The sequence below is a fragment of the Euwallacea fornicatus genome, chromosome 4, assembly GCF_040115645.1.
Source record: "Euwallacea fornicatus isolate EFF26 chromosome 4, ASM4011564v1, whole genome shotgun sequence".
Taxonomy (NCBI): domain Eukaryota; kingdom Metazoa; phylum Arthropoda; class Insecta; order Coleoptera; family Curculionidae; genus Euwallacea; species Euwallacea fornicatus.
In genome coordinates, this window is record NC_089544.1 from 5,834,493 (window position 1) to 5,859,200 (window position 24,708).

General features: G+C 33.6%; 3 protein-coding genes across 9 annotated transcripts in view; 1 reads left to right on the top strand and 2 right to left on the bottom strand.

The window, feature by feature from the left end:
- Positions 1-4,160, bottom strand: part of LOC136338854 (speckle-type POZ protein B-like) — a 38,937-nt gene extending 34,777 nt beyond the window's left edge. Inside the window, exon 1 of the mRNA XM_066281622.1 lies at positions 3,859-4,160. The gene's annotated coding sequence lies outside the window, so the exon portion shown is untranslated. The remainder of the gene's footprint in view (positions 1-3,858) is intronic.
- On the top strand, positions 460-22,040 carry Nplp1 (Neuropeptide-like precursor 1). Of its 6 annotated transcripts, XM_066281618.1 has the most exons (9): positions 460-615; positions 712-864; positions 918-1,894; positions 13,680-13,849; positions 13,926-14,125; positions 14,279-14,530; positions 14,704-14,889; positions 19,604-19,781; positions 20,766-22,040. In XM_066281618.1, exons 4-9 carry the CDS (start codon positions 13,758-13,760, stop codon positions 20,911-20,913), a joined length of 1,056 nt encoding a protein of 351 aa, XP_066137715.1. In that variant the 5' UTR covers positions 460-615; positions 712-864; positions 918-1,894; positions 13,680-13,757; the 3' UTR covers positions 20,914-22,040. The 6 variants fall into 6 exon arrangements, 5 of the variants coding, with proteins under 5 accessions (XP_066137715.1, XP_066137716.1, XP_066137712.1 ...); XM_066281619.1 differs by lacking the exon at positions 918-1,894 and having other exon boundaries at positions 461-615; XM_066281615.1 differs by lacking the exons at positions 712-864; positions 918-1,894 and having other exon boundaries at positions 464-615.
- LOC136338856 (protein gooseberry-neuro-like) overlaps positions 21,720-24,708 on the bottom strand; it is a 104,645-nt gene continuing 101,656 nt past the window's right edge. For both annotated transcript variants that reach the window (XM_066281626.1, XM_066281625.1), the window contains one exon: positions 21,720-23,860. The gene's annotated coding sequence lies outside the window, so the exon portion shown is untranslated. The remainder of the gene's footprint in view (positions 23,861-24,708) is intronic.

The following is a 24,708-nucleotide window of genomic DNA, read 5'->3' on the forward strand; positions in this document are numbered from 1 at the left end:
TTTTGTTTTTATGAATGCAGGCGACACAACGTAATTATAAATGCTGATGGACGGTGAAAATTTCCAGAATTATTTGTTGCCTACGATTGAAAACAAATAAAGCAATAAATTGATGACAATTAATTCAAAATGAAATTTATGTCCACGGTTACCATAAAATGTTTAGATACCTATTTATAAACACCATAAGGTCTCTAGGGCGATACGAGGCACTATATACATAAATCTCAATGTTATTGCCCCACGTCATAATTTTTGTATCTCGCTAGTAATGCTACTAATCTGTCGCTTTTGACCTTTTTCCCGTCTTTTGAGGTCCAATGGTAGTCTTGGTTGACTAATTCTTAATATGCGTTTCTTCTCGTTTTTGAAGAACATTTTACAGTAGCGACAGAGTCCAAAGTATCTGAAGGTTTATCATTTAACTGCGTACTGCAATAAATCTCGCAAACAATACTAGGTCAATGTTAGAACATGTGTCTACCAATATTGTTCTAGCCATCGTGACGGTGGCGTGGGTTGTTTATAGGCGTTTACCAACGACTTGAATTAGTTTTACAAACATTGGATTTGAAGTAGTTTATGCGCACCAGTTATTCTAGAGCACTAACAAAGGTAAATATAAAACAATAAATGTAAAGGCTAATTTAAACTTTTCCAAAATTTGGTTCATGGGTTCTGACTCAATGAAATGTTTCTATGTTTTGGCAGTTCCTGTGACTAGACTATTGCAAAAAAATCGAAAATAGTAGTCAAAACATGTGTCGGAATTGTGGCAATGCACCAGCACGGTGCGACGCTACGTTGCCAGAGTTCCAGTTGCATTGGTTGTCTACTACAAGGAAGAGATGGCAGTGATAATTTGTGAGTGTAACCAGTTCAGTTAATTTCTAAATCTGGTGCCTTACTCTATAAAGACTAGCGAAAACCTCGCCATGAAATTGATGTACTGTGCAACTACTTCGAAATCAATTTGGACCGCTATCAAGACTTGTAAAGTTTCTGTCGAACCGCAATCAGAACCACATGTGCGATGAAAACGATCATGGGAGCCAAATGATTTTTTAAGTGTCAAATTAATAATCTACGTCTCATGAAATAAATATTGGCAACAGTGCTAGTTGGTCGATCAGTGATGCGATTCACCCTTGGCAAATGTATTAAAACAAAATTGTAATATTTTGTACCTATTAACCATATATATTATTCATAGTTTTCGCGACACATAATTTTCATATTCCAGTTTGAGTTTAGCTCACGAACAACATGTAGAATCCGTCCCTTTGGAGTTCAAAAATCCATTACTTAAGTTGGAGTTGGTAAAAATTACAGGTATTCGTCGTAGCTTTTGGGGCTCCCAATTCTTGAACTTCTCAAATTCGAAGTTTGGCTTCAGAAAATGAGCGTCTATCCGTGTCACGAAAGGCTGTGAAGTCAAATATTGTATAGATTCCAATAAGTCAAATTTCTACAGTCTATAATATCATCCAAAATTATAGTCCATAATGGTATAATGTGGTTTGAAGCCAAAACAATCTGTACCTTGTTTAAATGCAGGCATTGCTCTTTGCTTTTGTGTATTTTTAAATTCACGTTAATGCTCAATTTCGAATTTTTTGAATTTAAAAATTCTACCTCTAACGCAGATACCTGTTAAATCTCGCAAAATATACAATTAAATGGCGAATGGCATCTCGTGATGTTGCTATAGTTCTGGTTTCGGGACTGTTTTGCTGCAAGATCCTAATCGAATCAGTGTTAACTTAGGCGAGGTGCCAAATATTGGAAAAACAGTAATATATTTTGTGAATGTGAAAATGTGAATTACTACTAGTTACGCTCGAAATAGTTGGATAAAACTGCTACAAGTGCCAGACATGCGAAGTTGAAAAAGGTATTGACCTATGATGAGGTTGTGCCCTTTAACCATCCTTAGGTATAATAATTAATCAATATTTATTCACAATGTTCTTCGCAATTCTTCAATTTGTTGTATTACTCTATCAGAATCAAAACCTCGGAACTGAATATTTTTTACGTTGAACGTACTTTTTAGTTTTAATGACAAATGTTGCGTTAATTGCAGCCATAATACCATTCGGCTATCTAACGACTCGATAAAATAGGAAACTCTTTAATTGGAACTGCTCTTTGAAACTATTATGCTATTTTATTGTTTCATTAATTTAATTTCACGAATAATTGTTTATCTATCCTCGTCTATCGCAATCTCGAATTCAGTCATTCGAATTTAAATGACGTCAATATTGCGTAGATTCAGCTGCATTGATTATTCAGTCAATGGTGGATTACGTCACTTTGATACAATCAGAATTCGGTTGACTGCAGAAAACAGTTTCCAGTAATTTTATTCAAAAATTGGTGAGATTTTCGATCAATTTTTTTCCATATGTTGACTTTAACTCACATTTCAAAACCAAACTTTATTTTTTAGCTTAATTTTTTTAATTATTCGACCAGTTGCAATCATTAGAATAGTTAATGATTATTCCAGTGACCCCAATTGATTGGATATAACGATTGTTTGCAACTGGGCCTACACATCGATGTTACTGTACCAGTCATATCCGAGGCGCGCTTGCCTTCAAAATCTTTAAAATTTAATATAAACATTTTAATTAAGTCAATAAAAGTTGAAATTAATAAAAAAACAAAAAATGCACCTATTACAAATCTGAGGCCGAATTTTTAAAACCTCGACCTCCCCTACCATTTTATCGCGTTTAAGTACGTTATTAACTAACTTCCGGCAAGATTTTCTTTTCGGGAGCATTTCGAAACCTTTACAGATAACGAAGGTCTGTGTGGAAATCTCTAAATTTCTTTGTCGAATTGCTATTACAAAAAGACAGTTAAACTTGATGGAAAGGCAGTCGGAATCGAATGGAGACTTCGAGTGCCCAACCTTTGATTCTGACTAATAAACTGAGTTTGAAGGATAAACTTTATCTTTTGAAGAAGCGCCACGAATCCCCTTTTGCGTGTTGTTTGCAATTGAATCAGCTGATTTAAACTTCAACATTCCGCCATGGTTAAAGTAGTAACAATAAACCATTTTATACCGGGTTAACTCGTCGCAATACTACTGCATAGTGAAAATTAGATATACCTAATCTAGGACCTTGGTTTGGTGACATTGTAGTGACTTAGTTCAATTTTTGCAGACGCACAATGTAGTGTTTTTAAATTTTATTATTATTGGTTTCTAAGGAATATTTATCTTCTTTTTTTACTTTTTGTTTGGTAATTGTTGATGCGGTGGAATTGATCGTTATTCTCAGTCAGTCTGCAAATCCATCGTTTCAACAATTCTTAGCGGTGCGTGAAGCTTTATTGCTAAATAAAATTAAAAAAATTAATGAACCAACAATCCGCCTTAAATGTATTGAATACAGGGTCCGCCACCTAAAACTCCCCAGGCTCGTGTGTTCTTTATTCTTTTAAACACAATGTTAAGTGACATATCAAATTAAAGGCCTTTTTAAGCTCTTTAAAAATGGCATAGCGGGTACCTAAAAAAATTTTTGCACTTGATGATATTTCACAAATAAACTGAATTCGAACAAATATTTTTTTAAGCTGATTAATTAATTAAAAATAAATTGGTTATATTCACACACAAAGATATTGCTTTATGTCATCAAGTATCGGAAAATCCAAATTTTTTAGCGTCGTGTTACCACACTTATACCGTTTTCCGAACTATCTATGATAATCCGGGGATGTCACCACGAACACGAACGAGCTATCAAAACTAGGATTTATGTTTTTTTTTTTTAATATTTTCGTCGTTTATTTTTTGTTAAAACTCATAGATCTAAAAAAACAATTACTTACCTATCTCAACAAAAAAGCTCAAACACTAAATGTAACTTTCTCGATTCAAGAATTTAACAACTAGCTGAACACTCCTATCTCTTTCTACTTCGACTTGAATTCTTCGAGGTCCATTAACAGAAATCCGGCGATTTTGTTTCGTTTCTTTCCCAACTTTCAGTCCTCCGTGCGGAACAATTACGGAACAACTGACAAACGCGTGGCCATACCGCACGGACAAACAACAAATAGCGTGGCGTGAAATGCAGCGTAATTCCAGCTGTTCCCTCGTATCTGGTCCATTGCCGGCATTCCATACGTGTGTCCTTGATTGACACCACCGGCTACGCACCGTGGAAACGTTGAGCGGGCATGCTCAAAGCAGTGGATTTTGCCCTACGTCCCACTCGGCTAATGTTTGATTTTTAAAACTCCCCGGAAATAATCATGAGTCACAGGAGGATAATGGTTAATTGTATTTAAGCGTCTAATTTATGGCAAATTACTTAATGGGTAGTACCGAATTTTTAATGTTCCTTATAACATGCATATGTATGTTCTATATATCATGTCATATCTGATGATACTGCTGCTTTTGACCCTGTGGTGGTAAGCACGTGTGGTAATGTTAAATTTAAAAAAATATTTTCAAAAGTTTAATTAATGTTTATAGTACCCCTCATTTATAACGTAGACTGTTGTGGTATTTATTACCATGATTTGCCAGACAAAAAACATATCAAGTATTAATTTGAAAATGACCTACCCTTGATATTTCGGTTTTCATAGATAGCACGTAAATTTGCGGAAACACATTGATTTTAGTTTTTAGGGAGAAATTCTTTAAGTCGGTTTTCTATTAAATTTCTTGCATCCGCCAGTTGAAATGAAAAAAATCAGTAAAATCTTAAATTGAAAAGGGGGATTGCTTTATAGGTCATTTAAAATGTCCTTCAATTAGCTTTCCAAATATACTTGTTTGTTTTTGATTGAGAGGCTTTCAAAGAAGTCATATTCAAACCGTAAACAAACTTAAGTTTCAACTATGTATATTATAGAAAAATTGTTTATTAATATTTTAAGTGTACAAAATTCTATCCATTATTGTCTAAACAATAATAAAATCTAGTTTCAAATGCTATTTTAACATTCACAAGAACATCTATTTAAATTTCCTTTACGCGGAGCTGTATTTTTTCTTTTAAACCGTCCAAATTTTGAGATTGGGTTTTGTCAACAACAGATTCAAAGTGCCTCCGACAAAAAATCCAGAGGTGTAAAATCGGGTGATCGCACTACCCACTCAATTGGTCTTCTTCAACCAATCCATTTGCCAGGAAAACAATCGTATAACCCTTGTCTAATAGAAAGAAAATATTGTGGTGAAGTTCTATCTTGTTGAAAATGAAGATCTTGGAAAACCTTATTACTAACCTTTAACTCACGAAATTAAATTTACAATAATAAATAATAATTTAACAAAAAACTCGAGAATTTCATCGTTCTTTTTTTAATCGAAAATTCTTATTTTTTCTTTGCTTCTATAAGGAGAATATTTAAATAAATGCATTTACAAACATACAAATAGAAACCAAAATAATGATCTATGGTTTATAAAACCCAGCCTCAAGATTTGTAAAGATCGAAGAGAAAAATCACAGCTGCATGTAGGGAAATTCAAGCAAAAGTTTTTGTGAATGTTAGAGTGAAGTTTGGAAAGAGTCTTTATTACTTTTTAGAAAATAGTGCATAGTATTTTGAATACTTAAAATATTATCGAACAATTTTTCTACATTTCAGTTGAGACTTATATGTTTGTTTATAGTTTGGACATGATTTTTCGAAAACTTCCCCATGAAAAATTTTAATTGAAAATGAAGTTGACGTGTTTTTACCCATTTACATATTTTCTATACGGACCGAAAGATCTAGGGTGGGTGATGTTTGAATTAATACGCTGTATGGTCAAAATTAGCTGGAGAGATTAGCATCAAATACAACTAAAAATCAACTTTATCTCAACAACTCTCAAATCACTAAGTAAAAGGAGAATTCCTAACATTAATAGCACACAGTCACACAAACCCGACCGACAAACAACGCAAAATACTTTTCTACCGGTTCTCGAGATATTTTTTTGAATTAATTTTTTCGGTGCGCTGCCAAGGATGTGTTGGTGTGCGATTTTGGAAGATATGATTTTCGCATCACATAAACTTCGAACAAAACTGGATGGAAAACGGTACTTGAACTTTTTGAGAAATTATTTATCTCTATATTATTGTTTCGGAGGATTTGGAGGATTTTTATTTATTATGGTTTTACGGTAAACTTTTCATATCGCTAGATGGACCAGAGTAATTAAAATTTGTCCGCAATACAAAGTCCCGACTTAAAGCCATTAGATTCCCTATTTTAAAAGTGCGATTTATTCCTAATTTGCCAAATTAAAAACATTAATTTGATGCCTGAGAGCGCGAAAACAAGCAACATTTATATGAATTAAATTTAGCTGAATCGCATCACTTTTTACCCTCGATCTCTCAATAGTAATTTCTGCCCTTGTTTCGAAAACACCCTGTGTAAAAAAGTACTAGCAAGTCGGATACATAAATCGTACATCCTGTATAAATTTCATTTGTATGTTTGCTATATTTTTTATTATTTCTACTTAATCTTTTAATATTTTTTTACTTTACCCTGTATATATTACTTCTATAAATTGCACTTCAGTTACTGATGTGTGATTTGTTTTAACGTATTTTCTAAACCTTTGGCAGATTACATAATGCATAAAATGAGCGTAAGCGTAAGCGTAAGCGTTTTGTTATACATTACGTGATTTGTCAGTAGATACTTATCTCCTTTATACTAATTGTACACATGGTTTTTCTAGTTTCACAGGGATGCATAAATTTTACATAAAAAATAATGTAAATAAATCAAAATTTGTTCCTAATTTGATCTAATCAATGTATACATAGGCTTATCGTTCAGTTCGTTTGGGGAAATATCACTTACAGCATTGTATCACGCTGTATTAACTGTAAATATAATGTTATTTCAGGCTAGTTCAGACTTGTATTATCTTCATATTTTTAATCCAAAATATTGTGACATCAAAACTGAAGAACAAGACGATAAGAATTTCAACATCAAAGTTGTTCTTCTCGACAGGATGGTGAATTTAAATAATTTTCATTTACATTTAACATCGGTCTTCTGCGAAATATTAGTCTTTTCTATTGTTTTTCCACGTAAAAAAGAATTATTTTTGAAACATTTTTTTAAATAATTCTCAGCCCAAAGTAATTGAGTAACAAAAATTAGGGGGTATACAAATCTACGCAACCACCCATCTTATTCTATTCTAAATGTAGAATAGTTATTAAATTATAGCAGATCGACTTTTAAAATATTAACGAGAAAACATGGAATATAAGCACACTGAGTGGTTCAAACAAAAATATCGTAACCAACTAATATTAAGAACATTGAATTCGAAAAACAGATTGTCGTTTCTTATGCAATATATTGATATATCGATGATTGATTTCAATTATAATTGCATATACATGTTGGCGCCATCATAAATTTAGCGAATACCCCTAAGTAGACAGGCTCTGTGTATTGGTACGACCCTATGTAATCGATCGGGGTTCTGGGTTTTCTCGCTATTCTGTTGAAACTAAACCATTCATGTTCTTTATGATATGACTTCCAGGAACCCCAGGAATAAGGGACGCACTTGTTTTTAACACGCAAGGGGGGCAAAACGGGGCCAGGGGACGAAATGAATATTGTGTGACAGAGTAGTAATTATCGAGATTTGGGTGGTAGAGGTCTGGCCCCGGATTGTCATGTCTCTCATCCTTTGATTTGATTACTATACGGTTTACCTTTTGTGCAAGCGATTATTGCCATAAGACATTCATTAGAATATAGGGTAGCCGATAGTTGGTCTGCTACATGTAAATTAGTGTAATCTTAGCGACAGTTGTTTTATTTAATAAATTGGCGGTGTTTAGTGACTATAATTAGTATTTAACTTGGGACTCATGGCTTCTGAAAGCAGTTCTTGCTCTCATTATCCGACATACATATGTATGTATGTATTTCTTGAACTAAACATGAGGAATTGATTTCTATCTTTTAATAAATGAATATCTACAAGTGCAACGTCTCTAAATTAATTATTATTGCATAATTAAAATAACTTTTTATTGATGGCTGATTATTTGCTCTGTTTTCTGGCACATGATTCTTTTAAAATCATTTGCGAATATATTGAAGCTAATTTCAGTAATGTATAAGGTATTTTTTGAAATGTTTTGAGAAGCTAACGAAAAGTTATCATTTAAAATCCCATATTTGAAGGCAAATTGAACGCAACAAACTAAAAATTTTGTAAAATTTTCTTAGAATGTCCATTAATTTCTTTTCTAAATTCAATATAAAATGCCGAATATTCTCGGACAAAGCGATATTTCGATAAAATTCAACTTACAAAATTAGAACTCACTTTGAGGTAGAAAACTTGGAAATTTTTCTTCACGCTCGGTTAAAATTTTGAAATTTTTGCGGATAAGTTACAATAAGCCTAGAGTGATTTTTTTAAATAATTTGCGAAAAACGTTGCAAACTACCGGTTTTTCTTTAATTTTTATCAATTCCCTAATCCTCTTGAGAATGATACCGCTTTAATTAACATGAATTGAGAAATCGCACGATTTGTGTGAAAATTGTCAAACTCCTGCTGTAAGATCAGTACCTGGTTTGATTGCCTTCTATTACCTGAAATTTTAAAGAAAACGAACTATTACTTGTAGATAATAACTAATTTCCAAAACTTTCTAAGAACGCTGTTGCCTAGTAAATTTAGCTCGTAAATTTCTAGTTTAATAATTTGAGTGTTTGAAGTCTTTCTTACGCCAGTGGCTTGTCGCAATTTTAAGAATACATGATATTGAAAAAAAAAGAAAAGTTTTAAATTAAACGATTAAAAATCTTCCTTCGGAAATATCGGCGACTCACATTTCTGCCACCAAACCTCAATTTTCCAATTCCTCATAATGAGCAACAAGATATTTATAAATCTGCTCCTCAGATTTCGTTAAAAATACACTAAACCAGACACGTCCCTTACTGATTAAGCCATGAGAAATGTATCCCTTCAGGGCAGTAAATTTGATAAGATGCGTCTCACCAAGAAGCCAATCATTAGTTTGATATATTTCGATGTTTCCAAACCGTCGACGTGGGTGTAATGTACATAAAGGGACAAATGATTCGCATAAAATCGCATACATCTTCTTTTCTATGGAAAAATTCGTTAAATCTTTTTTGGATAGTGCACTTTCTCACATATGAAATAAATATAATTTTTAATCATTTAGGCTCAAAATAAACAAAAAATGAACTGTTCAAACATCCTTATTAAAAGGTTTATGCAATATGGATGGGTGGGCCCTTTCCATATGTTTTCCCCATGAAAGAATATTTCTTTTTCACTTAACTTTCTATTGAAAAAAACTTCTCGTAAGTCTTTGTAATCTACAGTGTAACAACATATAAATCAACCAGTAAGCTGGAGACGTTTCATAATTTCCGACCTATCGAAGCCACCCGAGATGCCCCTCCTGCCCCCGTGACTGTGCCCCTGTTGCGGGGGCGATCAGTTATAAAACAGATGAAAGCGTCACGACGCCGATAGACGCCGCGGGCGCCAGTGTACGTGTTGCGTCGCGAAGCAACAGTTTTGTCGGGTGTAGAGTTTGAGATCGCAAAGAAGTGGAAAGACTGAAGCGGAAAATGGAAAATTTAGGCATGGTCAAATTGTCTTTGTGGTGTATTTTGGTGGGGTGTATCCTAATGGATAAGCAGGTAAGTTATTTCAAAATTGTAATGTTGAAGTGCAATAAAAAATCCACGTTGAATTTGTGTTTATAGAATTTTCACTAAAAATTAGAATTTTTCCTCACAAATAAAACAAATAGAAACTGGTTAAAAAATAGAAGAAATGAGAATAATTTTTTTTCAGTAATTTACATTTTTTTATCAATTATTGGGAGAACAGTACCATCAAAGCTTGTCAAAGGATCATATTAACACCCTACGTAGGTGGTACTGAGAATTCACTAATTAAAAAAAATGAAATATTTTATTTAACGGCCGTACCAACATACATTTATGATGGTTGAACTACTCTCACCCTCAACTTACTTTTCTTTACGTAAAGTTCAAACATATGTGTGGAAATAATACACTTTCTGCATTGAAAGCAGTTACTTTTTGCACGGTTGTAGGAAAAATATAATCCAAGTCACTTCGGGATACTCAGATTATCCTGAATTACTCGAAAAACCCTACAATTGAGTTTTTGAGTTTTTAAATTTTGATTGCTTTTTAACTTCAAAGACTAAGTAAAAATCTCAACTGTGTTAAGGTCATTTTGGCTCCCAAAACCGGACCCTTCTGATGTGAAATGGAATTTTTTACTTTCTGGGATAAACGAAATGAAAAATATGATTAAAGCCAGGTCAGTTTAGAGTTTACTTCATATCACTGAAAAAATCTGTTCTGATAAGCATTGACGCTGTAAAGCATTGACGAAAATATCGACTACATATTCCAAAATGTAAATTTAAATCCAATGAATTAGAAAAAACACTAGAAATTTTAGAAACTTACGATTAAAATCATTTTTATCCGATCCCTTTATTCATTGTCCAATAATATTAGCTCTCCCTTCTAACTTCAGACAATATCAACTCTCACGTGTTCACAACTCAGCAATGCAATCGAATCGATCCTTCATTGGACTCAAAGGCTATATTGCCCTGTTTAAGTAAATATCCTCACAATTTGCTTCTGTCCCCAGTTTATACAGGGAATAGGGTACAATAGGAGAGAATTCAGATTTTCATCGAAAAAATTTAATGGCAATAGAAAAATAAAAAGAATATCATTTAAACTTCTATGATTTGAACCTTTGAGGTCCATTTACATATGTGTTAAACTTCTAACATTATGAAAAATTTTCAGTGGATGGGTAACTTTACAGAGAAAATTTTTTGAAATAAAAATATGTACAGGGGTGTCAGAGTCCGAGAAAAAAACTGAAATTGGGATTTTTTTAAATGAAAAATTATAACTAAACCTATTATTATTTGATTTAATTCCATGAAACTTCTTCACAAATGGTGTACGCTATTTATAAGCCTTCGAGATTTAGAGCTACTATTCTTATAGAACTCACTTTATTTCGGACACCTTGTATAACAATTATACATATCTCGTAGGAAGAAGTTCGACTAAAATAGAAACTTTCTACAGAAAAGTTTTTTACTGAAAGAGTTATGTTTCAATATGTGGGTAGTTCAATAAGAAGGATTGTTGGCAGGTGTGATATCAAAATATAGGAAATGTGACTTCTCTGAAATCAGTTTAGTTTTTGTAGTTCCTAGTTTTTTTCATAAAAATTCTAAAAATGACGGTAAAACTACTTTAATATAAAGCTCTAAATTAAATTTTTGACGTTCTCTACAACAAATCTTATGATAATTTTTAAAGGCTTTTCCAAGAACGCGTAGTTTCAAGACGTAACTTGCAGCCCTAAAATGGAGATAAAATAAGCTTAATACAAGAGGAAGTTGTGCCAAAGAAGAAGTGGTCGAATGGAAGTTTGAGAGGCAATCAAATAAAGCGATCATGGCATGAATTACTTAATGCGATTTTCAGCGTTTTATGGTTGCTTGCAAAAATGAAAAATTTTCACATGAAAACAAATTTTATCCCTCGCAGTTCCGAAAGAAAAACTTATAATAGCTATTCGAAGAGAGCCTTTTATGAATTTAAACTACCAAAACGCACCATTAAAAGCAGAGGAAAATCCAATATGTACTTTATTACTTTTTATTTTTTTTCCAGAAATTTAAAAGGTTGTAATCCGCTTTTATATAAACTTAAAAAAAGATCATTTGGTATTAAATCTGGCCAAAATACAGACAATGAAGACACAAGTAACTCTATAAAAACACGCTGTATATCTTCTCCTAGTTCACTTTTTTCTTCACGACCAGGAGATACCTCGGTGTTTTAAAAGTGATTGGATAATTCTTCCTCTTACCATTTTTCTTGTTTATTACCTGCTCAAGTTCTTAACCTCTTTTTCTTTACCTCTCATTACAGATTGTATGCCAACATAGATATTTGAGATTTAGATCTCCTCAGTTAAGTGTCAAACTAAACAAAACTTTTTTGCTAATGAACGTAAATGTAGAAATACCCAAAGATATACGCCTTAAAACTTTAAAAAATTGTGGAAACCTTTGAAGTTTCCACAATTTCAGAGATAACTTGAGGCTATCAAACCTCTTCGCCATAATTCTTTTTTACCTCCATTCTTTGCAGACTACACCCACATGTACCTAGGACTTTCGAAATGTAAGCACACTTGCCTGATGAAGCCGATAAGTAGAAACACGTGTCGCCCAGCTGCCCAACATACTTTTTCCATTTCTAGCGGAATGCTCATTCCTTTTGCGGACTTGTTACTGACGCTTCTTATTATTATTCTTGCTACCATTATTATTTATGGGCGAAATGAAAATCTACGGTAATAAACGGGTCAAATAACGTCACATTTTCCTTGTTTATTTCCCCTATCTAGCAAATTGGAAACCTCTTTGGAATTATTGCTCTCGGGAAAGGACGGAACTGTTGATTCCTGCGTTCCTCGGTCGTTTCATTTATCCTATTGCGTCTGTTTTGTATCTAAGAGAGACAGGAAGAATCTGATTTATTGTTTCCTATTCAAGTTTGAAAGGGCGTTTTCGACTTTATCCTATGCCTTTTGTTTGAATGCAGTAGTGGGTAGATATCGAAACGTATAAAAATTTTTAATGTATTAAAAATTTTTCATGTGACAGGGAAATTTTATTAGAGGAATTGTTTCCTACATGTTTTCTGGTAGACACGAATTTGAAAACTCCCCACCCTGATCTGACTAATACTGGAAAGTTTGATGAAAATTTGAGTAATTTATTAAGCAATAATAAGTACATTTTAATTAGTTAGTGATTATTTTATAATGCTTTTTAAATTGTGAATTCTCAATAAATGATAATAATCAATTTTGCAAATCGATGCTTTTAAGTTCCATTAACGCATGTTAATTATTAAAGGCGATCTACCCAAGTTATTTTACCAAAACGTGCATTTAATATACAGTAATTTAATCAATCGCATTATTTGGCATCAGTAAATATCAGCACACATCAGCATTTAAAAGTCTAAAAGCGGAACAAATCTCGTTTCAGGGCAAATTGATGGAGTGTTCCAATTGGTAGGATTCTGGTCAATGGACAATGAAACTAATTGGTTGGCCTGCGTTTAAAGTAACTTTATTTATATTGTGTGTTATATATATATTTGAAATTACAAAAAGGGGATTTTTTTATACTTAAAAATAATATACAGAGCGTTACATTCAAAAGCGGAAAGTCAGTTTCTGATGGTCGTTTGTTTTTGTAGCATTTTTAAAATTTAAAAAAACTGATGGAATCCCTTATTTTTCCTCAAGAAAGTTACAGATATATTAGATAACATTCAATTTTAAGTTTTATGTATCAAAATTCTCAACTATTACTGTTATGTATGTTTATTCGCCCTTATTATTTACTTTCTCTGTCCTATATTATTACTTACCCTGTTCATTTTAACGTTTATTTATCATAGATACAGAAAAATGTGTTATACACCTGAAAAAAGCGTCAGTAGTTATCGATTATTTGATGCATTTATTATAGCAACTATTTACAACGAAAAAGTCTTATTTTCAGGTTAACTCAGACAGCTCTTGCGACATTGAAATAGCAGAAACCCTACGCACACTCATCAATCCTCAACCAACCGACTCGATGCAAGTACAAGCGTTGCGACGCCAACTTCTCAGGAGATTTCAAGAGGATTTAGATCTGGCGGAATTGCAGGACGACCGCAATTACAAAAGGTCAGTTGTTTATTTGTATTCAAAAAGGCCTTTTAGAAATTCAGGATTAAGTTGTTTTCATTCTTGTCTGTTCTAGAAACTTGGCCTCCCTTGCTGCATGGAACAACCTTCCCGATGAGCACAAGCGAAACTTAGAGGCTTTGGCTAGAGCGGGAACTTGGTACAAAAATCCTCCAGAACAGAGTGACGATCCTAATTATAAGCGCAGTATTGCGAATCTGGCAAAAAATGGGCAATTGCCCTCAACGCTACATCCCATAGAAGACCAGAAACGTGGTATGTTCTGTAACAATTTTCATGAAAATCAAAAACGATCCAAGGACCTGTTTTAATAATATATCAATTTCAAATACCGGTTAATTGTGTATAGTAATTGTAAAATCATAATCTAACTGATTTCTCAAATGTATGTTTTTTTTTGCTTTTTAGGTATAGAAGCTTTAGCCAGAAATGGCGACTTGCATCAACGCCAGAACCTTCGAACGCTACTGGACAGCCTGGATTTGAAAAGAAACGTGGCCAGTTTAGCCAGAGGTTTCAACTTTCCGGTAGGAGGCACCGCGGGGTTTGGTAAGCGTTCCATTGCGAACTTGGCCAAAAATGGAGATTTACCCTACGTTTATGGAAAGAGAAATGTCCAGTCATTGGCTCGTGATGGCGTTCTTGGAAAACGATCTACTGGTGAGTCATCTTTTCATTCATTGTTCATTCTTGAGTTTTTTCATTTCTTCATTAATTTATAAAGCCACTTCGCTATGAAATTCATGAATCACAAAGAATTCGAATATCAGCCTAATGGCATAGCTCAAAATTTATCATTCAGAATAAAAAAAGACGGGGTGTATTTTTGCTAGAATATTCCGATGATTCTGCTGAAAAACGAAATATTCAGTCCATAAAAGCCCAGCAACGTACCAAACGTGATGCTGACTACTTCGAAAACGAAGTGGTTTATCAATTACCTGAAGATTATGAAGAGATGCTGCAAGAATTGGCGTCGTCACAAGACGTTTATCCGGCAGAAGACAAACGTTTTTTGGGTAAGTTTGATGAATAAACGTAATTTTCAATCTAATTCGTGCCCAGATGAAGATTAAAGAGCCAATTTGAGGCGGTTTACCCGGATTATTGTCGTCTGCATGCAAAGGGCAACGTTTACTTGAAACAATCTCGGAATATTGTATCTGAAATTTAATTACTGAGAGATGGGGCATGATGGAGACCATATCGAACGAATTTAAATTAAATGATGGTTGGTGCTTTATATGTTCGTATGAGACGAAAGTGGAGGCTCAATGCAATTGATATGCTTCCCAATAAAAAATAAAAACATAAAAAATTATTGTTTCTTGATTTTCAAATAAGTGTACACCCCAAAATGGGATAGAAAGTGGCGTATAGATATACGTCGTTGCGCACATTTATCGATTCTAAAGGAAATTCTCAAAAATACTATTCAACACAATAAACCTGTAGTTGCTTACTCTCAAATACCAAATGAACATTGGCAGCAGTTTTCATAAAAAATTTAGTAGAAATTAATGATGATTTATATTATCGGCGAAGATATGGTCACGGTCGGGTTAAAGAATATTAACTCTACTTCAACAGGAAAGGAAATCAATTTCAGATTACAAAAATATGTGCCAAGTGTTCCAGCTTGTTTACTGGACATGTTTCTGATAATTTCTCATGACCCGAAATCGGTTTTCCTTTTTGGTGGAACAGACCACTTGTAAATTTCATTGGGTATTGCCGTGCTCATTTACATGTGCATGTAAAAATTTTACGATATACAGGGTGTTACAAATTAGTAGGCCAATCCGCTAACCACAAATTCTTCGAGCGAAAATAAATCGACTTTCCTTAAGCGACTTTTTTCTTTGGCGTTTTATACTCACTATACAGAGTGTTAAAGTTATTAAAAAATTAATTTATTTGGTTAATAACTTCGATACTTCTTATCGTATTTTAATAAAATTTTGTAGTGATGCACAGTTCGATGAGGCGTTCTTTTCCTATAATTTAGGTAAAAAAAATTTAAACCGGAGAAGGAAAATTGGGGGTCACGGACAGGTCCTTTCCCCCAAACCTTTTTTTGCACGCGCCAATGGTGAACGTGTTTAATTTTTTAAACTAAATATTCTTTTATCTAAATTTTTTCAGTCTTGTGAAATTTTGATTTACCGTTTACTTTAGAAGATATTCCAGCACATTGCCTCTCAATACATGGTAATGTGGTGGAGCACCATCCAACTGAAACCACATATTCGTTTAAATATCTGGGCAAGAATAGTTGACAATTTTCTCTTAGGTCCGGTTTTCATGCTTCCGCGATTAAATGCTGAACAATTTCTATTTTTTTTAAGAAATTCATTTAGAGATTTACTGGATGATTTGCCCTTAAATGTGCGTCAAAATATGTGGTTTCAGTTGGGTGGTGCTCCACCACATTACCGTGTATTGAGAGGCCATATGCTGGAATATCTTCTAAAGTAAGCGGTAAATAAAAATTTTACAAGAATGAAAAAATTAAGATTAAAGGATATTTAGTTTAAAAAATTAAACGCGTTCACCATTGCCGCGCGCAAAAAAAGGTTTGGGGGGAAGGACGTGTCCGTGACCCCCAATTTACCTTCTCCGGTTTAAATTTTTTTTACCTAAATTATAGGAAAAGAACGCCTCATCGAACTGTGCATCACTACAAAATTTTATTAAAATACGATAAGAAGTATCGAAGTTATTAACCAAATAAATTAATTTTTTAATAACTTTAACACTCTGTATAGTGAGTATAAAACGCTAAAGAAAAAAGTCGCATAAGGAAAGTCGATTTATTTTCTTTAAAGAATTTGTGGTTAGCGGATTGGCCTACTAATTTGTAACACCCTGTATATATGGGGGGTTACTTACAACAGTCATGAATATTCGGATCAAACTGGATGTTTAAGACAAGAGTGTATAAGATAAATTTTGGCAGATATTGTTGAGGGATACTTGGTTGGTCCAGTTATTTTACCAAATCGCTTGAATGGCTTACATTAGATATTTAATTTACAAAGTAATCTTTTTAAACTACTGAGTGATTGAACTTTACTTTTAAGCCTCCAAGTGTAGTTTATGCACGTCCGTGTGCCTTCGCGTTACAATATGGATTTTTGGAAATTTATAAACGAATAGTTTCTAAATTGAACAGTTTCCAGATCGTTGAATAGGTAAGTTATGGAAATAGCTGAGCTCCATATTGGCCACTGTGATCACCAAATTTAAATAAATGCTATTTCTTTCGGAGAATCTAACACAATTTTTATATCTAAGGCCTGCCGAAACTCAAAATAATTTATGGAACTGCATTAATGCTGAAATTATAAAAGGTGATATTCAATTGTTGAATTGAGTGTATTTTAACTTTCATCGAAGGGTGTAGTTTTCCATTGATAGTTAAATTAGGGTTTAAAAAAACCTTAAAATTTTAACGATGGTTCATCTGTAAACCATTTTTTCTTGAGTCACTAGTCACTGAATATTTCTATTAACTAAAAATATCAATAAGAGAAATATACACTGACTTTTAAAAAAACCGCAACACCAAGAAGAACACATCGTACACGTTTGAAGTTCTGGCATTACGTTGGGTCGGGTAATAGATAAAAACGATCAAAATATCAAAAGGAAATTATTGTGAATAAGTGAAAAAATTTAATAATAACTTAATAATGGGTGGTATCTCCTCTTAAATTAAGACATTCCTGTAAGCGACGTGGCATGTTTAAAGTTAAATTGTCAATATCTTCCTGTGGTATTGTATCCCAGGCAATCTGCACCTGCTCGCGGAGTTCATCTATGGTCTCTGGAGGGGAGCTAAACGTTGAAGTCTCCGACCCATTATATCCCATACATGCTCTATTGGGGACAAATCTGGAGACCGAGCTGGCCAAGGCAAAGTATCCAAATTTTCAGCTTCCAAATACCTCAAAGTATCGTTGGCTACATGTGGTCGCGCATTACCCTGTTGAAATGTGCTTGCAGGATGGTTGTGCATGTATGGTACAAGAACCGGTTCTAAGACACTATTAATGTACCTCTGAGCATTTAATCTATCATAAATGAAAACAAGAGGAGACCGACTACCATACTGGATGGCACCCCAAACCATGACACCTGGTGCTAAACCAGAATGACGCCTTTCCAAAAAGTCCAAATTTAATCGCTCTCCTCTGCGCCTTCTAACACGTAACCGTCCATCAGATCGCCATAAACAAAATCGGCTCTCATCACTGAACACGATTCTTCTCCACTCATCCACCTATGGCACTCTCAGACGACACCACTCCAGGCGGGCCACCCTGTGGTTTCGTGATAATGGAAGCCGACCCTTAGGACGATATGAATTTAGTCCAAAACTTCGAATTCTGCGATACATCGTACTAAGGGAGACCCTTTAATTTAGGGTGGCTACCCAGTTAGCACCAAGAGACGGAATTGTTTCAAACGGGGCGTCTGTCGCTGAACGACGAAGTCGCCGGTCTTCGCGTTGGTTCGTCATTCTAGGACCACGATGACGATTTACTGACCCTTTATTAGACCAATCTCTCCAAGCTCTTAGCACTGTTGATGCGTTTCGATCCAATCTACGTGCAATTTCGCGGAAAGGTAAACCTGCCTCATGCACACCAACAATTCTTCCCCTTTCAAAGGGAGTTAACTGCATTTTGGCGTACACAAGGCATTTTGCACTTCCACATATTCAATATGGTACTAACAATAATATCTTTATCGCTATCCGCCTGTAAAAAAATTTGCAAAAAGAACGATCGTCACAGATAAAAAAGTAAAGAAAAACTTCATATCGCATTTAAATACGAACTTGAAATTTTCATCATTTTTTTCTCTTTACAAGTCTAAAATCATACCAAAATTTCAAATACATACAATGCGTTCTTCTTGGTGTTGCAGTTTTTTTGAAAGTCAGTGTATATTCAAAATTTGGTGGTATGATGTCAACGCCTTCCTGAAACACAGATTTTTCAGGAAATAAAAATACGAGTTTTTTAACATAGTTTTGACGCCAACATTTCGGAACTTGCAGATATTACTTAGATTTCATCAGTATAATCATAAGTTTAAAATAACGGTATACAACTTATTTTTATTGTAAAATATTTTTTGACTGGTATCTTAACACACCGTGAAATACTCTTTTAATAAAATTTCAAATCCCCTCTGGCGAAGTTTTGTAGACATTACCTACAAAATCACATTGATGTTTGTTATTTAAATTATTAAAATTGTGTTGACACAGGAAAGTAGTTTGCGAATAAGGATAATGCGGAGGATGAAAAGATTCGAGAATGTTCCTTTGAAGACGTTTTTTTTTTTTAAGATGGATATACACAGTTTCAAAATCAATTACTTTATCATCAACATTAATAATACGGCCTTAGAACAAAAAAAGGTTTATTTTCCGATAAATCTGACACATTAATTTACTGAAAACTCTGCAGTGGCCGCAGTGTTCCAGACAAAGAGATTTGCTGTAAATAAAATACATAGATAGAACGGGCAGTCGACTATTTTTCACAAAGAGCCAAAAACAGTCGGTTGGTTTTGAGGTTCGATAAGCGCTAAATCAAGTGGAAATAAAACCCACGACTGAGGTTTTCGATTCCAATTATCATTATTTATTTTAGGCTCTTATACACATAAGCTCACATTTTCCTTTAAAAATTCAGAAACACATTTAAATTCCCTCAGGCTCACTAGCTCGGTCCGGTTGGTTACCACCCAGATCCAGATTCAGATCTACACCTGAAAAGCGACATGTGGCAGCCTTGGCCAGATTGGGTTGGTTGCCTTCGTACAGATCAGTACGGAGGTTCAGCAGATCCGGCAGATCATACTTGAAATCAGATACTGACGATATTGTTTGCAGGTCGAGAAAATAAAAGGTTTTCGGTGTCACCTATACAGTTTGGGAATGGTAGTGCTGTATAGAGGTAGATGTAGAGTCGATGTATAGAGAATTTTTGTTTGATGTTTCGGTAGTGAAATGCTGAAATGAGCAACAATTTAAATGTTATATCGTGTTTTGCAGCATACCTAGAATTGAATTATTGTGCGGGAAATTACCGCTTTCCGCACTTTGATTAAGTCTGAGTCGGAAATTTGAAAAAATTAAGGAAAACATTCTTGCTCCAGTACACACCCAACATTCCATCTGGATAACAAAAATGAAAAGTCTGGTGAAATCTCAAGTCTTACAGCATGTATTGAGGTTCAACTAGGCCGTAAATATAACAATACAAAAATTAAACTGGAAAAAAATGTGTTATACGGATTCAATGTTTAAAATAAAGAAATACTAAAAATTAAATACGACTCCTATTGTAAGGAGCTTTTTTGTTTCAAATGATGTTCTTAATCATTGGTTAAATTTACGTAGCTTTTTTCACTAACACCCCGCAATTAGGTCTAAAATTAAGATTATCTAGTAATTAAGTAGTCAGGAGCGTAAAATCAAATTAAAACTAAATACTAACAGAGGAATTATTTTTAAAAAACCTCATGTATAAGAAATAAAGTTCACTACATGAAGAAGTGTTCGAAAAACAAAAAAAAAACCCTCAATAAAAAAGTGCGTAGACTGGTCAATACCTGTGCATTTTAAAACTAATCAAATCCATACGGAGTTTACTCAAAGATTACTTTATAATGCTGTTCACAACTTTCTCCTTTTCAACTTACGAACTACTTCTCAAGATCGCAGTAATTGTTGCTTACTTTAGTTGAAAACACGAGCACAATCATGTAGGATACTCCACACCAACAAATTTAAAGTTTCACAAGATTAACCCGCAGATATTTGTCGTTTTTTTTCATTTGTGTATGCGAATAACAATAAATTGTGGATTTTCAGGAAGGATTCCCCAAATGGGAAAACCAAAAACTACAGCTATTCCAAAATCTCGTCGCTACCACTAGACAACAAACGGTACCTCCTACAGCCTGCAGTTGACAAAATTCTATTAAGGAAGATGTTTAAGCACCCTAGAATGGTTTTTTAATTTCCACAAGTGTTAAGTTTGAAAAAATATTCGTAGGAGCAAAACGCGATGTGTTTCCATTGATTTCATTTCAATTAACAGAAAACTCCTGTCCCACATCACTTTAATAGTTATTTACGTAAATAGGGCTGAAAACAGAAGATTACGCCGGCAGCCAAAGGTCGAGGCTCGATGGGCTTTTATTCGGCCAAGGGCGTAATTCCTCTTTCGGCCCGTTGTAGGTGCAACGTTTTGCGCACAAATGACGAAATCTTCTATAGGCCAGTAAATTGGCCATTGCCAGTAGCAACGGGCCTAATTATAACTTTACAGGCCGTAAAAATGAAACGGCCATCGCTGGTCAGCAGTTTCGATCCATTCGTGCGTAAAAATGTATTTTCCTAACGGACAATCAGCAACAAATTTTAAATATCTCACTTCATATCTTCTTAAATCATATCATATTCTATGAAAATCAAGAATATCATCGGATACATATGACGGTAGGTGGTAAGATAAATGTTTTAGGGCCAATTGATAATATTGCGATATATGATGAGAGTACTTATTGTGGTTAGATTACTGTGTGCTGACAATAGAAGTTCTATGGTGTAACTCAGACGTTCTTATGTTCAAATTGAAATTGTTACACTTTAGGACTCTATTTCAATTAGACAATAATGTAATGTAAGATATTGATATATTTAGAAGAAAATATTGCTGTACACTTTGAATGATACGAGGGTGTTTGTAATTATTAATCGTTTAACATTTTTGTTCAGTTCAAAGACATGCATCTTTCGATGAATACACAAACACAAAATACATTACTGTTCAATTCTATATTAAAACAAATCTTTTCCAAAAAATATACTCTCTATATTTACAGAACTATTTATTTCTATATTATAGCATGTATTGAGGATATTTTGTGTAATAACATAAGGCTGGATTTTTGAGACAATATTTGCTGTAATGGACAATACTCCCTTTATATTGATCACCATTTTATCATATATACCATTACTATTAAATTGTATTGACAATAAATTATACCCAACTAAATGTTTTAAATAATATGTTATGACAATAACGATCTTTAACATTTATGTAACCTATGTATTGACAATAAAACTATACTAAATGAGGATTGTATCTAACATTCATTTAATTTCCGAAACTGATCAAAATATTTTCTTCGATGGTTCTCAAATTGCTACAAAATTTCTTGAATACCAAAAAAAACCGTCTGTATGTAAATATTTACATACAGATGACTTTTTTCTCTGGAATTAGTCTTCTGGAAGTTCGGCTTAGGGCAACGAAAAACAGTTTTTCTAACTCCCACATCTATACAGATAAAACTTTTCCGGAAGCTCGACTGGTAAAATATGACAAGGGGACAAAATCAATAAAACAGCTTTTCAGCAGTTTAAAGCTGATGATGGTTACGAATTAGTTTCAGTTTATTAGACCTTATATAGGCCGGTTTAGAGAGGCGTTTCCCTAGTATGTTGAAAAATGACCTAATAAAATTTAATATAATGGTGCTCGCGTTTAGTAATTAGCATTATGAATCCTGTGCTTTTTATTATCTAGTAACAACTCCAACAATCAAAAGAATGTTTTCAACAATTGGTGCCATTTTACTTCTGATCTTGTTATGCTCCAGTTCTAGATCAGATGCGGATACACATTTATCGTCTTTTTCCGCATTAGTTTATTATTTTATTAACAAATAGTAAAATGAGGTGAGAAAACCGACAGTGATGCGGTGAGTTGAAGGGTTGGGCCACTCAGGTCAGAAATACAATACTTCGAAAAAAAAATGAGTCGTTTTCCTTCTAGAATAATTCACAAAGTACAGTTGAAACAAATTCTGAAAGATTTCTACAAAAGACATCCTCTACAGATTCCCAGATATAGAGATGGATTTTCTGAATTAACTTTAGTTTTGCCATAAGGCGATGTTAAATAAGCAAAAACTTGGGAAAATGCACTGAACATTTAGTAAAATTCTAAATATTCACATATAGCATTTACTAATGCAATAATAATGAGTTTCATATATGATTTTTTCAAACGTTGCAGCATAACGAATAATGTAGAATATATTCCAGGTGTGCCTTGTATCTGTAGAAATACAATGTTTTTAATATGAAATATTTATGGAATTTTCAGCAAAGTCCGAAAATAGTGGTTAGTTAGTTATTAGATAGAAAGAATTGAGTGTTATTCTATTAGAAGAAATACTGTTTTGGCTATACATTTTATGTGCAAAAATTCGCTCTTTCGAATTATGCGTTTTCACATAAATTAACTCTCTACACGCACTAAGTATTGCTCCAACTCAATTTAACTCGATGTTCGTACCCAAACGTGATGGTATTTTATTATTCCGTACCGTGTCATCATCATCATGTACAATCTGGCTGGTAAATTACGAAAATTGTCCTAAATAAACGGCATTAAATATTCCACTTTCTTCTCTATTTCAACCCAGATTTTAATGGAATTAGCTGTCGTTCTCAATGATCTAATTTACTTAAGAAATCTAATTTTTCCATCAGTGAAAAAATAAACCTGAAGTATAAAAGATGCATTCTCTTCACACAAATTGAAATTAAAACTTTGAAATTGAAATATGTATTCGTTAAAATTCGGGCGAATTCATTTTTCGGCAGTTGTGCAATTAGTGCCCACAAACACATTCATGTCCTGATCGATGAGTTATGAGATTGATTGCCTTAGGGAAAGGAAGGGCAGCTGCCTTTTATGGTGACAATTTAATATTTCGAAATAGCCCACATTCATTCCAGTTTATGAAATGTGACGCAATTGAAAAATTGTCAAATTCATATACGATTTTGTGATGTTTTTTTAACGTAGATGTGAAGGTGTTATTCCTCAATTTTTTGCTATGTCGTTAATTTACAAAACATTCTCTTCCTAACATATACAGGGTGTCCTCGAATTACGTGGCCAAAATAATACCGCAGATTGTTTGAGTGAAAATAAGTCGATTTAACTAAACTTCCCTCAGTCCAAAAGTTGATAATTATGGAGCTACAGGGTGTTAAAGTTGAAAAAAAAATCACATTTTCTTTAATATCTTTCGATTTCTTTGAGTTAATTTCACGAAATTTCATATTTGAGGGTGTTTTAGGATACGAAATTCAAATTTATTAACGATTTAGTTGTTTCTTCTAGGGGGCGCCACAAGCGACCATTAGGACACATTTAAATCTCTGTAACTTTTTCGTGCCACGGTGTATATTATTTTGGTATTTAAAAACCTTTTTCCCTACCTTTTATACTTAGAAAATGTATACTTTATTGACGTCGCTAGAAGGTTTTCTACGGTTTTGGAGAAAAATGCATCTAAGCCTGATGATGCATGCAAATTACCTTAAAATTATTTTCCGTTAAAAAAAAATAAGTTTTTCAAAAATAATTATTAGTAAAGGTATAACAATAAGTTTTCAAAATCAGATATTATTTTGACTATTACAACGGCAAAGTCTATAAACTAACAGCATATCCACCATTTCAGAATAAGTGAATTTATTGGCCATACTTATGGATATTTACAGGAACAAGAAGCGAAACTGACAAGAAAAACTGAGTGCTAAATGAAAAAACTGACATTTGAAAAACAAATTCAAGTGTTAAAATGTCAATTAAAAACATAGCCAACTGAGTTATTTACTTAAAAGCGCTAACGCAAATATGCAGCGCATTAGAATTATGCGTTTTTCTCCAAAACCGTTGCTTCTAGCGACGTCAATAAACTATACCTTTTCTAAGTATAAAAGG